We start from the raw sequence: 20,450 nt of genomic DNA on the forward strand, positions 1-20,450 counted from the left end.
TTCATCGGATATACATTAATAATTTGATTATTTTATCCATGTAAGGAATTAAACTTCTCATTTATTATAGATACTAATCCAACGTTTCGTATTTTTGTTGATGCAACCACTTATTATATCTTAATAGAGGTGAATATCTTCATGAGGCGTATCAAGTTTCAGAGCATATTGTATACAAATTTGTTTCCTTGACAACGACTTCTAGTAGACATATTACTTTTCGGTCAACCTGCCACAAAATTTACAAGTGAAGCCAGTTAAGTCCAGTCAGACCAGAGGAGTCCTCCTCTGCGGATGGATCTAGAAGAAAATAGAAAAAATTAAAAAAAGGAAAAAATGTTGCATTCAAAAGCGACGGCTGCTTTGTTGAGATTGAAGGAAATGGATAGGAAGTATAATATAAAACGCAATGAGGGTAAACGAGTTCACAATAATATTAGTACTGAAAGTTCTCCGGAAAGCTCTCCAAGGGTCCTACAAGTTAATTCTAAGCCTTTAAATAATAAATATAAATCAGAAGATCCAATTTTACCAATTATACTTGCAGAAAAAGAAATAAAGTCTAAGGTTTGATTACAATTTGAGATATTATTTAAAATGATTAATAAAAATCTTCAAGGTCACACAAGATACATTTAAATTTGGAAATTATTAGGAAGAATAAAATTATTTTTAAAATTATTTATATTGATATTTTTTTAGAATCTCAAAAAATTAAAATAATTCTTTTGTAATTTCTAATTTTCAAATAATGCTTATTTTATTTAGTTATTCAATACTTCTACAGGCATCTCCTAAATCCAAAATGGAGATTGAGATTTCAATTAATCATGAAAAAGGTGATGAATCTTCAGTCAATAATAGCTTGACCTTGAAAAAGTCATTTATGTCTCCTGAAACAAAATCCATAATTGAAAATAAAAATATTGAAATTGGGGAGGAAAAAGATATTTCAAAGGCAAAAGTATCTCCTAAGAATATTTTAACTTTGCAAACTATTTCTGAAGTCAAAGTTAAGATTCCTATGTTAGGATCTGGAGATTCCTCACGAAACAGTGATAATTCTTCTGTTGCTACAGTACTTTCCAAACGATCAGATGTTTCTGAAATAATCTCAGAAACTATTAAATCTGTGAACGAGATTTCATCTAGAAAAAGTGACGAGAAATTGAATATATCTAGAATGATAATGATCGAGAATAACGTTTCAATATCTAACATCGATGATAACGAAACGACAATAGAGGAAGTTATCAGAATAAATGAAGAAAAAAGTGAAATCACAACCGAATTATCACATATAATGGATAAAAATATTTCTATAGAAAAAGTTTCTTCTAGAGAGGAACGAAAAATACACTACGAAGATGATACTTTTGAAGAAGCTTCAAGTTCTATTGAATCAGCCAGTTCTGTAGAAGAAAGACTAAAGAATACTTTAGAAGAGGATACTGTAATTTCTGGGGTAAAACAGATCAAGATTACTCCACACAAGCAAACAAAAATTATTCCGAAAACGGTGATCAATGAAGAGAGGTTAAAAATATATTAAGATTTCAATATTTAATTTTCTTTCTTTTTTTCTTTTTTTATTTACAAGATGTAATTAATTAAGAAAAAATAAAATTGAAGAAATCGCAATTATATTCATTTTTAGAGATAGAGAAATCGTGGAAATAGTTCCGCCAAAAATAATGCAGAGCAATAGCGAGTGTGATATCGGTCTTGATGAAGAGCTATCAAATTATGTAAGAACAACAGAAAATGTTGACGAAGCAGTACCTATTAATCTTCTAAAGCTATCTAAACAAATTACACCGATGAAAAAGCACTTCAAAAGGAAAAAGTATAGGAAGTTATCCAATGAAATTGCAGAGGAGAAAACTGACTCTTCCGTGGCTTCTGAATATGATAAATTGGAATGTAAAGAAAACAGCATAGAAACTAATGTAGGAGAGAAAGAATCTATAATATCTATGTAAGAAGCAATTGTTAACCGAAGTTTTTATTTTACGTAAAAATAGAAAAATAAAGTATTTTTTATAAATTTGTTTTCATTGTAGAAAAAGTATAAAAAGTGAAAAAAAGAAAATTTTCTTATTAAATGAACAAAACAAGGAAGAAAACATTGATGGAATAGAAGAAGAAAAATTAAATATTAATATAGAAAATAGAGATTCGGAAATGATTTTCAAAGAAGATAAATTTTTAAGAGAGATTCCAAAACAGTCAGATGTTACTAGTACTTTACGAAAATTGAATAAGGATGCAATTAATGCCATAGTTAGAAGAAATAGGATTCAAATGCCATTAGAAGTTTCAGATAAACCTATACATTATAAAAATTGTAAAACGATAGTGAAGCTTGCTCCTACAAATATAACTACTAACATAGATGATGACAGTGATGCTTCATCTTTAGAAAATATTAAAACGGTAAATTTTTTTAAAAATATATCTTAATATTTTTATATATTTCTTTGATGTGTTATCGTAAATTTTTTAAAAAAATCTTTATAGTTCAAGGAATATAATCACGAAGAAAAAATTAAACAGAAAAAAACTAAAAACAAAAAAACTTCAAAATCATCGAGAAATCGAAAATCATCAAATTATAGCAAAATTGAAGAAAAGCATTCAAAATTCGATTACAAACAAACACATCGTTTAAAAAAATATGCAGCAATTTTAAAATTGCAACAAGAACGTGAAGATATCCGTAATTACTTACTGGAGTTAGAACATACGCGATTAGAATTTGATCCAAATGATTCTATGATATTTCAATTACCTGTTTTTAAACCACTGGAGTTTCCAAAAATTGCAGCATTTATCAAACCTGGTAAATTATTTTTCTTCTTCATGTTTTTATTTTTAATTAAATTCTTTATATTTTTTTAAAATTAATCTATTTTTGAAATATTATATTAATTTATAAATTTAAATAAAGTTATGATGAAATATACCTCTTTTTATTATATAAATGCTAATTTTTTAAATAATAGATATAGAGGATACAAAGTTCAATACTAAAGATGAAGTTGCTGAGTTACAGAAGAGAATATTAATGATAAGGCAATGGCTGAAGGATCAATATATTCTTTATAGGAACTACAGCAATCTAGCACAGACAGTAAATTCAAAATATATTCCTGTTAGCCTAGAGGATGCAAAAAGAGTATGTTTTATTTATATTGTTCTTTTTAATCTACGAAAAAATTTTATAATATGACTGCAAATTTTTACAAAAAATTCTATTCATTAAGAAAACAGAAATATTAAAATAGAAATTATATAAATTCTTTAAAAAAATCTTCATAAAATTTTCTTAACTATCACAGTATAATATTATGCAAAAAAAAAAAAAAAGTAAAAATTATTAATGGAAAATAAATAGAAAGATATATAAAACATGAAATGCAAAAAAAAACAAATCAGGATTTTTTTCTACCGAAAAAAATTTTGTATTCAACAATCATCGAATTTTTAATGAGATAATTCTGTTTCAGACGATTCGCCAGTTACAAAAAGCAACATTTAATAGGTGACTAGTCATTTTTGCAAACTTGGCAACCTACGAGATATGCAATGTAATGTTACTAAATATTATAAACAAACTTCTTGTAATCATGTATTATATTTCCTATGTAATGATTGTCAATTTTTCTTCCATTTTGTTGTGTGTAATAAACTCGTCTTAAAGTTGATTTATTTCTATTTATTTTAGGTTGTATATATATAAAAATTAAGATAATATATTTAATTAATGAAATTGAAACTTGTATAAGATAAAATTTAATTTGGTAGTAAAAATAGAACTTCAAGAATGAATCATAAACTTTATCATATATAAAATTTAGCAATATATATCATATAAAAAATTTCCATTACTATCAATAAAATAGATTGTAAATTAATATTAGTCGTTATAAATTTAAAGATTATTTTATAAAAATCAAAAAAATAATTTAGTTTCCAAAAATATTAAAACGTTCAATCGAATCAATACTTTTATATCATACTGAAAAGAGTCTGGGAAAAGGACAAACTGGCAAACCCTACGCATTCATCCACATTTAAGAGTAATGTGTACGCGTGCGTGTTGCATGCGCACGTGCAGGAGATGGTCGAATGAGAGAGTGGTGGCAATGCCGTTCTTTCATTGACATACTGTTCGCTGCATTCTCCAGTCTTAAGCGAGCCCTTGTACGCTCGCGATCATGGATTAGGTGTTAGTGGCTTTTCTGAATCGATATTAACTCGTACTTGCGTTTGTAACTTTTGATAGTGATTGTAACATCATTTCAAGATTGAAAATACTCATTTTTTCTAAAATAATTTATAATTTGAGTCCAAAAAATACTTCCGGTGAGTGTGATGAATTTTATATTGAAGAATTTTTTATTTGTTTAAAATTTAGATTAAAATAATAATTCTCTTAATTTATAAATAGATATTGTGAATATTTATAAAAATATTTGATATATCTTTTGTATATATATGTGTAATTTATTCCCTTAGCCACTACTATCACTTGAATATTTGAATAGATGACATCAGCAAGTGTCTGATTCTAACGGCGCGCCACGATTCTTACTTTATTAAATATACATTCATCTTGTTACATCTGGAAAGTAAAATCACATACATATATTGTGTCAAGGTTTAATGAAATAATTGAAATTATGCAATTTTAATTCTCATTTTATCAATCATTCAATTTTCTTAATAAATTCTCTTAAATAAATTGACTAATGGATAATTAATCTTCGTAGTTATATAATCATATTTAAGAGATAACAAATTAATTAATCCATTTTTCTGTACATAAAAAATTTAAAAAATATGTTAAATAAGAAAATTCCAAATTTTGAGATTTTTAAGCGTTTTTAGTTTAGTTTTTATAGTTTAATTTTTAAATTTTTAAATTTCAAATTCTCTGTTATTTAAATTAAAAATTAAAAATTTTCAAATATTTAAATTAAAAATTCTCAAATTAAACTATTATATCAAATTATCAATTTCTAAGTTTTTAAGTTTCAAATTTTTAAAGTTCAAAATTTCAAATTTTTGAATTTTAAAATATCAAATTTCTAAATTAAAACTTTTTGCAAAATAAAATTTTATCTATTTTATCTTATGTAAAACATTTTATTTATGTAAAATATTTAATTAAAAACCAATAATAATAAAAAGAAACAATAAATAATAAAACACGTACTCGAACAATGTTTAAATTTACTAGATAATCACGAAATCCCGATTTGTAGTAAGAGCAATATGAGTTCATGTTATTCCCATGAATTTCTCTGTCGACGTCAATCATGTTGAATATAAAACGGTAGAATATCTTATTAGAAATTTGAACGCATTTAGAATGGCGAAAGTAATCTAGAGTTCTCTTGGAATCTACTCCGAGAGACCTTATCCTTGATGAAATCGAGGCCGCTTGAATGATGTCGTTTTATCGATTCGAGAGTTTTTGAGAGTTTGAAACTATCATCGTTGTAATGCGGAAAAACAATCTTAATTCTTATATTTTCTAATATCCGTTTCCGTTTGACCTTAATATTATTTCTTGATGCTGCCTGTCACTCGTGTGAAATAGAACAAGAATTCTTGGCGGGAATAGTCGAATGGAATGGGAAGTCGAGTTTAATGATGCTGAATCTAGATAAAACAAAAAATTTTTTCCACTTTTTTTTATAAAAATAACAGAATTATTAAAAATATGTCTTTATAATTTTAATTGATTAATAATTTTATAAGAATCTTTTAAATAATTTTGAAATATTTATGTTATTAATTAATAATTATTCAATTATAATCATCACACATTTCGATTAATTGTTATTTTTATCATTATTGGATTATTTTAAGATTAGAATATTTAAACATAGACTGCATTTGAAACATTTTAAATATGAAAAATTATTAGAAGTTTAATTAACTGTTGCTGAAATTTAAGTTTTTATGTTGTTCGATGCATAGATAGTAATCTCTAATCTCTTTCCTTTTTTCTTTCTGCTTGAAATTCAACCAAGCATGAACTCTGACCTGAAAAAAGTACACGCACACTCCGTCGACTTCCAGCTATTGTTGAAGATCATTTGCTTTAGAGGAAATACAAAGAGGTTTTATCATATAATTCGATCCAACTTGCTTTACTTTCAAAATTAACTTTTTAAAGATCTTAAAAGAAGAAAATAAATAAATTAAATTATTTATTTATTAATTATTATTTAGTAATTAATTCTTTATACTATAAAAAATTTAAATTTAAATAAGATCAAAGGTCATTGATTAGATCGATAATTAATCATCAATAATAGTCCTTTATAATTGACCTTTAAAGACACCTCAGTGTTTTTAAAAGTTTCTATAATTATTTTTATCACCGATTTTATATCTGAATAATAATTTAATGATCCTGTGATAATGCTATATGTCAGATTGTCATAGTAAATGTCATTTTATTGATAGAAAATTTAAAATATTCACATGAACACAGATAAGATATAGCTTGAAGTTTATAATATGTATAACTTACGGTTTAGTGATTAGGTCCCATTAAAAATACTTGATTGATCCTCCATAGTTTATGATCTTTATTTTAAGCTATAATTATTTCTAATAACAATATCAACAGCATTGATCGATATCATGCATTTAGAAATTCATGTTATCATTAATAAAATGAAAAGCTCGTAGGCGTCATTAAATCTATTTTTTAATAAAATTCATTCTTATCTTTATAATAAATCATTCAAAAATTCCAATATAAAATACTATAATTTAATATAAAATATAATATATTGATTATTTAATATTTCATAAATTAATATTGAATAAATTAAAATTAAAATTAAAACTGATAATAATTATTAAAGATAGTTATAAGATGTTAATGTGTTAAAGAAACAATAATTATTGAAAATTATACGGCTGTTGCATGAAATTTCACAAAGAAAAACATAATCCAATCTAAATGAATTGGCAACACAGAATACAGAATCGTATAATTACAACTTGAAATAAGAACGTATATATACATACGTATGTATGGATATATAAAGGCAAGGATAGCTGGTTATCCTGAAGTCAGCAAGTGGAACAAAGAGAAACTACCGGACATAGAACATCTTGGGCAATCGACTTAGTTATTTCGTAATTTCTTACGCTGCTACAAATTGTATCATATGAGAGAAGTTTGTTCCTTGCTAGAATTCATTGAAAACATATATGTAATTAAATAATAAACGATACGTAGTAAAATGAGACATAAAAATATAATAAATAAATAATAAAGTAAAATATGAAAAGTTATTTTGAAAATAGAATTATTAAGAAATAGAATGTTTGTTTTATAGAGTATTCTTATAGAATAGGAATTTAAAAATTAATCTGAAAAAGATAGATACGTTTGTCAAATTTATCGCAACATTTATAACTTCAATGACTGGAATTTATGACTAAACTTTAAGTCATAAGATATAAAATATATAATAATTCAATTTATCAATGTATAATGCTAATGCTAATGGATTTAATGATTTTTATTATGCATCGATCGATCATTATTTATACATAAAAAAAATTGTTCATAATCTTCACCTTTAATATTTAATCAAAATCCATAAGAATATCATATAATAAATTTCAGGGATAAAATTAAATTAATTTTATAAATGAAAAAATTTCATGAAAAATATTTCTTTTTTAAATAAGTAACCGAAAATAAATGTGATGTCATATAATATGGCTATGAGTTCTATACTTTATGATTTTATAACTTCTCGAGGGTAAATGGAAAATCATTCATCAATGATGAATCATGGAGGTGCTGATAATGTCATCGTCAAAATTATTTTACTGATAATTATCTAATTACTTAAAACAATCTAAGCAAGCCATATAAGCAAGAAGTTTGTTTTGAACAAAAAAATGCTCGTTAAAGTATCTGAAAATTATGACAATTCGAATTTTAATTAAAAAGTGCTCAGCAAAGAATTCTTTTTATTAATTATTTTTTTCTGCTTATAATTGAATTGAGCCTGAATATTTTTTATGTCACAGAATTTTACCTTCATATTTATATTTTTTTTTACTAACAATCTAAGAACATTTTATAATAATGAAAAATAATCTTATGTTAATTTTTTTCTATTCAATTTCAATAATCAAAATTATTAATTATTAATTAGCTTCTTTTCAATTCTATAAATATTTTTTCTATATATGAAAATTCGTCAAATAGTTTTTTCTTTTCTTTTTACTTTTTTATTGGATCATCTTGGATCAAAAAATTTTTCCCTAAGATCACTTTATTTCTATTATCGTTTAGAAAAAAAATTTGAATCTCTTATATGAAAATAAACATGGTTTTTGATATTTGATGCATATCTTATGTAATGCTATAAGATAATCTCTTTTGAATCTAATTTTCGATACCTGAAAGAATAATGGATGTTAAACTCTTTTTTTGGAGGTTAGAGTAATAATTTTTAAAAGCAAGTGTGAAAGCGATATATTACATCCGGAAGCTTTAAACTTGCTCGTAAATCGCATCACAGCTTTCTATCTTCTTCTTTTTTTGTGATGAAAACGATTCCAAAGGAAACAAGATATAAATATAGAAACTATCAGTTATAAATAAAATGAAGATATATAAAGAAACAGAAATAATGGGAATTTGTTGAACAAATTAAAAAAAAATTCAAAATGAAAAAAAAAATGAAAAGAGATTAAATTTTTTTTAATATTGAAAGGATTTGTAAATTAATATAAATATAGATTTTCTTAAATGATAAAAACAGAATTATAGAATCAAGAAGAATTATAGAAGAATTATAGAATCAAAAAAAATCAAGAGAAAAAAAATGAGCGAGGAATAAAGAATAATAAAAAAACTTATTTGCTTGAAAACGAATAAATAATTGAAGAAGGATGAGTAAAAGCATGATGAAAAAAGTGATCCAAAGGGAAAAGAAAATACGGAAACAGAGATACATAAGTTCATGATAATTGATAACTCCGTTGATGATGAAGAGTTTATCATGTTCACTGCTCCAGTAGAATTTCAAAATCTTAATTGAATTAAAAATACAAATTTGATCGTATAAATTTAAAAAATGAATATAAAAAAAATATGAAAACTAAACTATTAATGAAATGTTCCTTCATGATTCATTTAATCGTTAAGAATAAATGCTTTATCAATATTTCATATAAAATATCAAAAATATTATTTCTATATATTTTATTTTATTAAAATAAAATTTTATTAAAATTTTTATTATAATTTTCATAATTTTTATTTCATTAACAAATTATCATTCTACATTGTTCTAAATTTTCAATTAAAAATTAAAAAAAAATATTATTTTATATAGTATACTATGTATAAAATATATAATAAAAATTTTATATGATACATATAATATTATAATTAGGTTTATAGCTTATGGTTTTCTATAGTTATTCTTCAAATGCCAAAACATGAGGACAAGACAACGGGAATCTGAGTATCTAAACACCGCTTTACACACTGCAGGTTGCATAACGGTTTCGCACAGCATCCAACATACAATATCCAATATCTACAAAGAAAGAAAAAGGTACAAACACGTGCGAATGCTTGACTTCTTGAACTACTGAATCAATATGTTCTTTTCCAATTGAATTGAATTTCATTGAATTTCATGAGAATGTTCAAGTAAACAACTATCTAACTTTTTTTGACAAATAATATTTCTAGTTTTTGTTAAAATTTCATTTTATTTTGTTTAAAATTGCAATATAATAACTGTACACTCAATTGCATAAAATATATAATGCATAAAATCAAAAACAGGGCATATTGATTATCAAAACCGGAAGTATTGGATTATTGATTATCAAACATTAATTCAATAGAATAAGTATAAAGTTGTATTGATTTTTTATAAGAAAAATATATAAATGAAATATTTTAATTTTTTATTCTTTTAAGCTTTCAAAAAATTAAAAGAAATTACACAATATACATCAATATTTCTACTACATTATTAAAACATCTTGCACGATTGAAATTTTCTTAAATAAAAATCACAAAATAGAAAAAATAATTCAAGAATAAAATTTTATTTATATTAAAAATTTTATTTATATTATATTATATTTCTTTTTCTAAAAAAAATATTTAAAAGAAACTAATAAATGAAATAAAAATAAAAAATAAATCTAGATGAAACAATAGTTTAAAAAGTTTATAAAAATACATTTTCTAGTATGGAACAAGATAATAATTCACGTTCTATTTTGCAATATTATTATTAAAATTTAACAAATTGTAGTGGAAAGTTGGAAAAATTAAAAAAAAAATAATGCAAACACTCCTATATATATTTTATAGTTATCCTTATAATGATTGTGTTGCAATGATCTTGCATCAGAAAAAATTTCATTACTCTGTGCCTGAATAGATGATTTTTCAACTTTATTTCCGTTTCTTGATCAATATTATGATAAACAGGAAATCATCGCGAAACTTCCTTCCAGAAATAATGACATCTTGTTTTCTCTTTTTGATTATTCATTTTATCATTATTAAACATACGATTGATCAAAATAATTAAATCATAATATAAAAAATTAATATGTATGTTATCATCAAAGTATTAAAAAAAAATTAAGAAAAAAAAATAATAAAATATGAAATATGAAAAAATATATCATTATAATATGGAAGGATAGAAATACATCTTCTGTTGTAATATATCATATTCTATTATTATTATTAACGAACATTGTTTATATAGTATATTTTTTTTCATAGGTGATAAATTTTATAATATAATATCTATATTATCTTGATGTTTTGATTTCTTAATTATTTAACTTCAAAAAGAAATTTCAAATTTTGTATCAATTCTCTTTCATAGCTATCTTATGTTCAAGGATAAAATTTATTAAAAAATTAATTTTAATTTAAATTAAAAATGAAAAACTTATTAGACGAAAAATTAGATTGATCGTATAAGCATGATAATTATGATGTAATAGCTAATTTGACAGATAATTTATGACACATAGAATAAAAAAATAATTAATAACACAATTATTACAAAATTGATTTGTCAATTTTTTCGGATTTTAGTAATTGTCAATGCATAAATTTTGTTTTGAGTTAAAGTTTAAAAAGATCCATTATTTTAAAATTCAATTTATATGAATTGAGATATTGTTAAGTCGAATCTCTTACTAATAAACAATAAAAAAGTTTTTCTTAAATTCATTTAAATTTTAAACTTCATCAAAACATTGATATTAGAATTTTAATACATCATTGATTTTCTTTTCTATTTCAAATTTTGTATCAATTCTACTTCATAGCTATCTTATGTTCAAGGATAAAATTTATTAAAAAATTAATTTTAATTTAAATTAAAAATTTTATATTGCAATGTTAATGTATCATAATTATATACATTTTATATTCTTTTTTTGTTAAAAATTAAATTTTTTAATTTTAAATGTAACATAATAATAAAAATCTCAAAAATCTCATTAATTTAGAATTAATTTAGAATTTAGATGTCTATGTTGATCCAGTAACAGATGCGAGAAAAAAAATAAAGAGGACTGCGGTCAGCTACCTCTTATGTAATAGAAACTGAAGTTTCTGCTTGGTATAGCGTGCACATAAATTGCCTTATATTGTCTCTCACGTGTTTGTCACGATCATGTTATTTTTTTTTACATTCCTATTATGCTTTAACTTTTTAATAAAAAGATTTTTAATGAACAAATTTTGATTTTTTCTAGATTAATTATATTATATATAATAAATAATGTATTTTCAACGATTAAGTTTATTCTTATCAGTTAATTATTCTTGATCAACTAATTTTTTTAAGAAAAAACTTGTTCAAAATTACAGATGAATTCGATATTCATTTTATTTAGAGATTTTTTTTCAATTTTTGAGATTTGTCTGAACTTAAAGAGTCAATAGTGAACCTTTTGAAGCTACGACTTCACCTGACAACTGTGTTGATATTCTCCAGAGTTCTACTGTAGAGAACCGGTATTAAAGTCAGTGAAAACTGGTTTGTGATCAGAATATGATGTCACTTTCGCCTTGATGACTTTACATCGAGAAATATAAGAAAATAATAAACAGAAATATGAGAATAGAATTACAATATTGATTAAAAATGAATACGATTCCAATAAGCACAATTTTCTTTGTTTATTTTATTAAGAAAATCTCATTTTCTTTAACCTTCTTCCATTTCCATTTGTTGAAAATATAATACTATTTTTAAATTAAAGGTAATTACTCGTTATATAGTATTTTAATAAATAAATCTTGTTTCAATCATCAATTCTTGTTGATTAATAATTATAATTGGATAATTATAATTGGAAAACATAGTCACAAATATTTATGTAAAGAAAGAGAAAGGATTCGTTTTTCATTCCAGAATAACTGTAGAACGAAGAAAAGGGAATTAATTATGTCAACGGAAATGAACAGTTGGGATTCGATAAAACTTGTCAAGATTATATTTTTATCATCTTTATCTTTCAGTAATTTTCATTAATTATTCATTAATTTTAATTAATTTTTATTTACCAATGTTTGAAAGAATGAATGAATACTAACTAAAATGACATTTCAATTTTTAAATATTCATTAAAACTTAAAATTTGAAATCATTTAAAATTAAAAAATTTTCAAATTTACAAAATTTAAATTTTTTAATTTATTTAATTTAAAAAGTTTTTAACTTTCCAAATTTTTAAATTTTTGAATTTTTCAAATTTCAAATTTTTATACATTTAATTTTTTTAATATTTAATTATTTTTCAATATTTTTTCTTGATTGAATGAGCATTGAATTTTTTTAATTTAAATAATAATAAATATTTGATTTTTTTAAATAAAAAATAAAATTTCTGTTTGTTATTAGTTGAATCGCAATGAATTGGTAGAAGCCTATCTTCTACTGAATCAGGATCGAATTGCATATTTGAAAAACAAATGAAAGTACATTTACGTAAGCTGACTAACTTCTTTTCATCTTCGTCTTGTTCTTCGTTCAATGAACTATAATAGTAAACTTTATACGATTTCTTATGTTATTGACATGTAAAATTAATTTTCATTACTCTTTCTTGGTTATTCTTTTTATATTTCTTTTTGAACTTTTTAATTTAAAAATATATTATATGATAATGATTTCATAAAAAAAAATATGAGACTTTACATTAAACGCTAACTAAATAATTTCTTCAAATTATTTAATATTTATATTAATTTGAAAAATGTTTAAATTATTTTAATTATTTTTCTTTTATACAGAGTTTTTATAAATCAAATTCTCTTTAGGTTACTATTTATTTTAGACACGAATAACCATGTTAATATTTAATTTCTAGTTGATCATAAAGAAATTTTATTTTTTTATCAATAAAGAATTACATTCTATTTAAAAATTATATTATCCGCATAGGAACAATTTAATAATGATTCAGAGTTGAAGGGCGTAGGTGAACTGAGGATAGTTTGAGAGGGCTGACTGGATTTCAAAGAGAAAGTTCTTTTGGATTGGATCAATGTTTAATTGTGTTCGGCGATCATAAGCTTGAACACATAGTCTATAACGCGTTTAAATGTTCATCCTTTCTCAGTTCCTTCTATTTTTGAAAATTTTTCATTGTTGCTCGCAATATCTTTATATAAAAATGAATAAATTACAGTGTATAGTATATATGTGGCTATTTATCATACTCTCTAAAACTGGACAATTTAATTATAAGATTAAAATTTAAATGTAATTTTGAAGTGAGAATTATAAGCATTATTATATTATATTATATTATTATATTATTATATTATTATATTATTATAATAAGAAGAATTATAATATATAAGGTATTTTAATATTTAAGGATCTTAAATTTAGTTCAATATTATTGCTCTTATATTATTCAAATTAATTGCAATTACATATTTTAATTTTGAAATTCAAATTAAAATGATTTTTATGATTGGAACATTGTTATCTGTCAATGATATTTTAAAATCAGGATTATTTATATTATTTTAAAAATTAATTAATTAGTTCTTTTAAAAAAAATTTCAAATCGAGAAGAAAAAAAAAATATTATAAAATCTAATAAAATCATTTCCATGTTCAAATGATAATTATTATATCATTAATTGTTTTATTATTATCTTGATATAAGTATTATTTAATCTAATCATTAATTATTTTAATTTTTCTAAATTACACTAATTATTATTTCCATAATTTAATTTTATTAGGAATCTTCATATATGTTTCAAATTATTCATATTAAACATTTTTATATATATTTTTTTTATTTTATTCTCCACTTTAGAAGACTTAAAAAATATTGTTTTTCAATTATAAAATAACTTTTTCATAATTTATTAAATTTTTATTAATATCATTAATATTATTAATATTAAATCTAAAACATTAAACAACAATAAAAATTAATCTAATGAAATAACGAATAATCAAGTAAAGTTTGTATAATCGGAATAAAACATTAATCGGATAAACATTAATCGGTTTGTTAAAATCCCTATCGTAATCTATGAGCTAACTAGGAAAGGAATGATCACTTTCTGTGTTATTACTTAGCTGTGTGAAAGGTATAACCTCGATGTCGTGCGCGCAATAACGGAAATATTAAAGCATAGACCTCGTTCGAACTTTCGACCAGACACTATATAACATATATATATATATATATTATACTATATAACGAATCAATCGTATGCTATTCCTCCTACCTTGTTCGCTTCGATCTCATGCATGAAGGCTTACCATCGGCTTACGGTATATTGCAGCTAATTATTTCATATACTAATTTACTCTCTGTCTCTATTCTTGGCCATCTTACTTTAAAATAAAGAACCATCATCCATTCTTATGGAAATCGCCCACACTATTATTCATCATTATTAATTAAATCTGAAACATTATTATTTATATATTTATATATTATATTTATTTTATATTATATTATCTATATTATATTTTATTATTAATATTTTATATGTTATACATTCTATTATTTTATTAATTAATTGTAAATAAGATTCATATATTATAATAATTTATTGCGATAATTATAATGAAAATTTCTATTATTGTGATATAGCAATTAGAATAATGTCAGTACTTATATGAAATTAATTATAAAAAATAATAAAAATGTATTAAATAGTGGTTCGTCTAGAAATTATAGTGCTTAATTAAACAATATTTAGAAAACATAAGAAAAAAAAAATAAATTTCAAAGATTTCAACTATTATCCACGAGCAATATTATCAAAAATATTAAAAATTATTTTTATTTAATATTTTTTATATGTATTTTACATATAATATTTATAAAATATATATATAAAATTATATATAAAATATACTAACAACTTCTGTTAAGAAACATTTTAAACATTTGCTATTAATATATTTATGAGATAAAAGAAAGAATTCACAAGAATATCTATGGAAAACTCATGCATAATCTTATGTCAAAAACCTATTAGGGAGAAATTTTTTTATTCATCAGTATTTCATAATTGTTAACTTAATATATATGTTGGAAGATTCGATCAGTTTACAAAACAGGAAATGCTTTTTTCTTGAATTCTATAAATAAAAAAAATAAAAAAATATTGAAAATAAATTTTTTCGCCTGAATTATTATATAACAAAATATAAAAAATTTATATATACTTTATGTATGTGCTATTTATATGTAAGTAAGATGTAATTTAAGAACTTTATTTAGATAATTCTGAAATCTATATTAAAGAATTTCAATAATTTTCTCGACACATATTCAAACATTTTTCTATATTATAATCTATAAGATATTTTTTTAATTATAAAATGCAATATATATAATAATTTTTATATTATTAAAAAAAATAAGATATTTAAATTATGTAATATATATATATCTTTTATAAAAACTAATATTTTTTCTACAAAATATTAAAAATAATTATTTTCATTTAATTATTAATTTGTTCATACATATGTATATTTTAAAATGCAATATTCTCAAAATTCGTACCTTATTCTGTGTCTGGAATTATTTTTTTCATATCATAAGAATTTATGCACTGCTGAAGTTCAGGTGACCGATATCAAACATCGAGACTAGTAATATGACATTTATATCGACAACGAGATGTAAGTAAACGAAAGAAACAATTAACTCAAATGAAATTGACTGCCTGGAATCCTTGGCAACCAGTTCAAGGAATTGAAATAAAAATATATTTAGAATACATATTTTATTATTTAATACATAATAATTTCAAGCTTTTTTTGCTGGATATAATCTGGATTATATATATATATTGCATGATTATATATATATATATTGCATGATTATTGCATATTTGCATGATTAATAGAGTTATATCTTTATAATAATAACTGATTTTTCATATCTTTGAATAAATATTAACCATAGCTTAATAATAATTTTATTATAATATCTTAAATAAAAATTTCTTCTCTCTTCAATAATAATTTCTAAAAATCTAGAAATTTATGAAATTATTAAGTAGATTTTAATATAGTTTATTTTATTGATATCAGACATTGCAAGCATAATAAAAATTCATTTTGTAATTATAAAAACCAATCAAAATTGATAGAATATCTAATTATTTTCTTTCTTAATTCATATTGTAAATATATTTTAAAAAATATATTCAAATTATCAAAATTTTTTTATCTGAAAATCAATAAATTTTATCCATAGAACATGAAAAAAATATATTTCTCTAGAAAGATTAAGAATATTTTTATATTCGATTTGTTTCTGAATCTATTATATATACAATTGAAAACAATCAAACATCCATATTTATGTATTAAAATATAATTATAAACATACTTGCTCTCAATCATAGTTCTTCGTGCAATGGAAGAAGAAGTTTCTGTGTATAAATAAAATTTCTCACATAGATGGAAAGCGTACCAAGAGAAATATAGGTGAAACTTTACATTATCGATTCTTGAATCGAGCTAAACTACCTCATGTTAAATCGTATAATCGTTATTGAACACTGAGTGTCTTTTTATTAATGCTCTTTTTAGTAATGATTGTTCATTTTACATTTATTGTATCAGATCTTTTACTAAAAGCATGATCTAACTTCGTATGCTTTATTTCGATTACTTTGCATTTAGATATTTTAAATATAATATTCATTTGTATATATCTATATATATCTATATTTGTTTGAGAATTTTGTCAATTTATTAATTGTCGATACAGCAATATGATTTTTGCAATGCAAATATGATTTTTTATTTGAATTCTAAAATTTGATGCAATATTTTTGATAGTTAAAATTCTATTTTTAGAAAGTTATTGTTCTTTTTGAAAAATTTTATTCGATATTTATATACTTATATACTTAGATACTTATATATTTTATAAATTTATATTCTTTATAAAGTTTATATAGTGAAAATTATATCAATTGAATCAATAATTTGTCAAAATAAAGAGAAAAAAATGGAAAAATATCCATATAAGATTTATATTGTTGACTCACATTACAATAACGGATCTTCATAAATCAATTTTTTCTTTTTTATCTTGAGAGTAACTGCGAAGAATGATTGATAAATATTTCAAACTAGATAAATTCATTGTAATACATAATTATAATTCATATGTATTAATAATATTATGTAATAATATATATTTTTCAGTATTATGTAAAACAATATTTAATATTATTTTATATAATATTTATATAGTATTTATATCGATTAATTAGATATATTATATTTAAATATCGAAAAATTTTTTTTAGATTAATAATTACACTCAAATTTTAAATAAGAATTTTAAATAAGAAGAAATGGCAAGACAACAAACAGCTGATAGAAATATTCCCCATCTTCGAGATATCTTTGGATTTGGTAAATGGGAGAATACGCGTTTTCAAATGGAAGAAAAAGCACCAGGACATGACAGTGCCGTATCTATCGGTTCAACTTCTGGTGAAGAGGAAAGTCCTAAGAACAGCAAGAAAAAGAAGTCGCGACGTCGTGATAATAGCAAAACTTTAACGGAAACCGATGTGAAACATCTGGAAAGACATCTATCCATGAAAAAAACCATTCGCAAAAAGATTATGCGTGATTTACAGCAAGCGTTTGTCGAAGATCCAAATGAGTTCCGAGTAGATGATATACCACCAGAACAACTTAAGGCAGAAATCAATATTCAGAGTCTGAGTTTTGGGACACCATCACAGAAACAAGGTCGTACACGTGGAAATACAGAGAATACGTTCTTAGATATGTTACGTGCTGGAGATGGTAAAATTTTTTGAAATTCAATTTTTTTATTTATTTTAATATAAATAATTAATACATTAATTTGTTTGTATTAAAGTTTATAAAAGAATCTAAAAAAAAATTATTAAGCAAATTTATTATTATTATATTATTTTATATTATAAATTTTACAATTTTACAAATATATTATTTTATACAGTCAAAAATTTCTTTTTATAATTTAAACTATATTATATTATATTAAACTATAGTATTCTATAATAACAAAAAATAATAGCAAATAATATATATTGTATAAACGCAACATTAATTCTTACTAAATTAAATTATTAAATTAAATTAAATTACATAAAATTTTATTTTATTTGAAATTTTATTAATAAATTTATATTAAAATTATAATATTTATATTTAAATTTATTAATTATATTATTATTAATTATAATATTTATATTAAGTTTAATGCTAATATATTTATAATTTTTTATTTTTTTATAAGACTTTTTTAATTATTGAAAATTCAATATTAATATTCATTAATGTAATATTTATTATGTATATCTATTCAAATATTTATTAAATTAGATAATTAACATTGATATATATATATATATATATATATATATATTATCTTCAAATTATATATTTAAAATGATTATCAATTTATATTTTAGGTCTTGAAAAGAATTCTGGAGATGGAGATAGAGATTCTGGACATGGTGGTTCCCCTACAAGGGAAATTCCTAACACACAAGATACAGATGATGAATCTAATTATCCTTATGATACTCCGGTTGCAACGCCATCGAAGAAGAGCGGTAATTTCTGGAGACGTTTTACTATGAAAAATCGTAATAAGCGATAAATGCCTTATATAAACTTTCAGTTGATGATTACCAAGTTAATTTCCGTTTCTATAATAACTTAGTTATTTGAGCAGAGCTTGCAACTGTGATATATATATGAAAGAAAAAACCGAATTATTTCGAGTGAGCATAACTTTTCGTAACTTTTCTTTAACAGATCTCAGAGTTTCAAATCTAATTTTAAAAATACAGGACCAATAACTTGCAAAAGATTATAGATTCTCAGAGAAATTTTTTTATAAAATAATGAAAATAAAAAAGATTAAAAAATAATGAAAATAAAAAGATTATAAATAATGAGAATAATAAATAAAAAGTTATATTTTTACATATCACAATAATATTTTTGAAATTTCTTCTTCGAAATACTTTTTGGCTAAATTTTTGTATAAAAATATTTTGTATAAAAATATAAATAGTGATTTATATTATTGCAAATAATATATATAAAATTACTCTGAGATCCTTAACTTCTTGATCCTATAATCTTATACAAAACTTCTTTTGATGTACTTAAAGTAATAATGAAGTAATTAGGAATACAGCGAAAATATTTAGCATGTAAAAATAGATAATTTTTAATTATTTTTTATTTTATTTTATAATTTAAATAAGGATGAGAAAAACCAAGTGAAAATAATAAATATGCACAATTCTTTCATCATATATTGTTAGTATTAGCTAGTCAAACAGGTTTTGCAAGAAGATCGACATATTTTTAAATAACTTGTTCCAATTTTATATTATTATTTTTTTGTAAAAGTGATCAAATATACTTATTGTACACAAAATATTTATTTTAATAATAATGAAATTATTTCTTTGGAACAAAAAAATATGAATAAAAATAAAAAATTTTTATGATTATTTTTTAAAAATATAATAAAAATGGAAACATCATTTTATATTATAAAATAGTTTTGATTCTCCAAGAAAATCTGAAATATCTGAAATCTTTTATAAAATTATAAAAGATTTTCAACTTTAATATAACAAATGAGACGTACATTATTATAAAGTTTGATATTTATTATATAATGATGTTGGTGTAAAATTTTATTGTTCCTATCGTTCTTGGATATCTTTTACGACATCAACAGCATTTATAAGAAATTCATAAGAATTACATTTACCTGATGATGAATCTTTAATTATATTATATTCAAGAATTATGATATTAGATGTAGCGATTAAATAAAAATTATTTACAAGCATTATTTCG

At 22.1% G+C, this 20,450-nt stretch overlaps 2 protein-coding genes across 3 annotated transcripts; both read left to right on the top strand.

Annotated features, from left to right (window-relative positions):
• The first annotated feature begins 109 nt into the window (after positions 1-109).
• Positions 110-3,656, top strand: LOC122711504. Its single transcript, XM_043930327.1, has 7 exons — positions 110-567; positions 788-1,536; positions 1,658-1,978; positions 2,064-2,436; positions 2,521-2,842; positions 3,006-3,178; positions 3,510-3,656. Exons 1-7 carry the CDS (start codon positions 337-339, stop codon positions 3,546-3,548), a joined length of 2,208 nt encoding a protein of 735 aa, XP_043786262.1. The 5' UTR covers positions 110-336; the 3' UTR covers positions 3,549-3,656.
• Positions 3,657-4,225: 569 nt separating this feature from the next.
• Positions 4,226-20,442, top strand: LOC122711566. 2 transcript variants are annotated; one of them, XM_043930460.1, is made up of 4 exons: positions 4,226-4,368; positions 9,478-9,617; positions 17,873-18,383; positions 19,037-20,442. In XM_043930460.1, the coding sequence occupies exons 3-4, from the start codon at positions 17,921-17,923 to the stop codon at positions 19,225-19,227; spliced, it is 654 nt and encodes a 217-aa protein (XP_043786395.1). In that variant the 5' UTR covers positions 4,226-4,368; positions 9,478-9,617; positions 17,873-17,920; the 3' UTR covers positions 19,228-20,442. The 2 variants fall into 2 exon arrangements, with proteins under 2 accessions (XP_043786395.1, XP_043786394.1); XM_043930459.1 differs by lacking the exon at positions 9,478-9,617.
• Positions 20,443-20,450: the final 8 nt, after the last annotated feature.

Source organism: Apis laboriosa, unplaced genomic scaffold, assembly GCF_014066325.1.
Source record: "Apis laboriosa isolate Shangri-la unplaced genomic scaffold, ASM1406632v1 scaffold170_cov151, whole genome shotgun sequence".
NCBI lineage: Eukaryota > Metazoa > Arthropoda > Insecta > Hymenoptera > Apidae > Apis > Apis laboriosa.

Bases quoted from the DNA above. Each gene is read 5' to 3' on its own strand.
- LOC122711504 (XM_043930327.1), top strand. From the start codon at position 337: ATGTTGCATTCAAAAGCGACGGCTGCTTTGTTGAGATTGAAGGAAATG. The intron at 1,979-2,063 runs GTAAGAAGCAAT...TTTTCATTGTAG, and splicing joins AAAGAATCTATAATATCTAT to AAAAAGTATAAAAAGTGAAA. The intron at 3,179-3,509 runs GTATGTTTTATT...ATTCTGTTTCAG, and splicing joins GCCTAGAGGATGCAAAAAGA to ACGATTCGCCAGTTACAAAA.
- LOC122711566 (XM_043930460.1), top strand. From the start codon at position 17,921: ATGGCAAGACAACAAACAGCTGATAGAAATATTCCCCATCTTCGAGAT. The intron at 18,384-19,036 runs GTAAAATTTTTT...TTTATATTTTAG, and splicing joins TATGTTACGTGCTGGAGATG to GTCTTGAAAAGAATTCTGGA.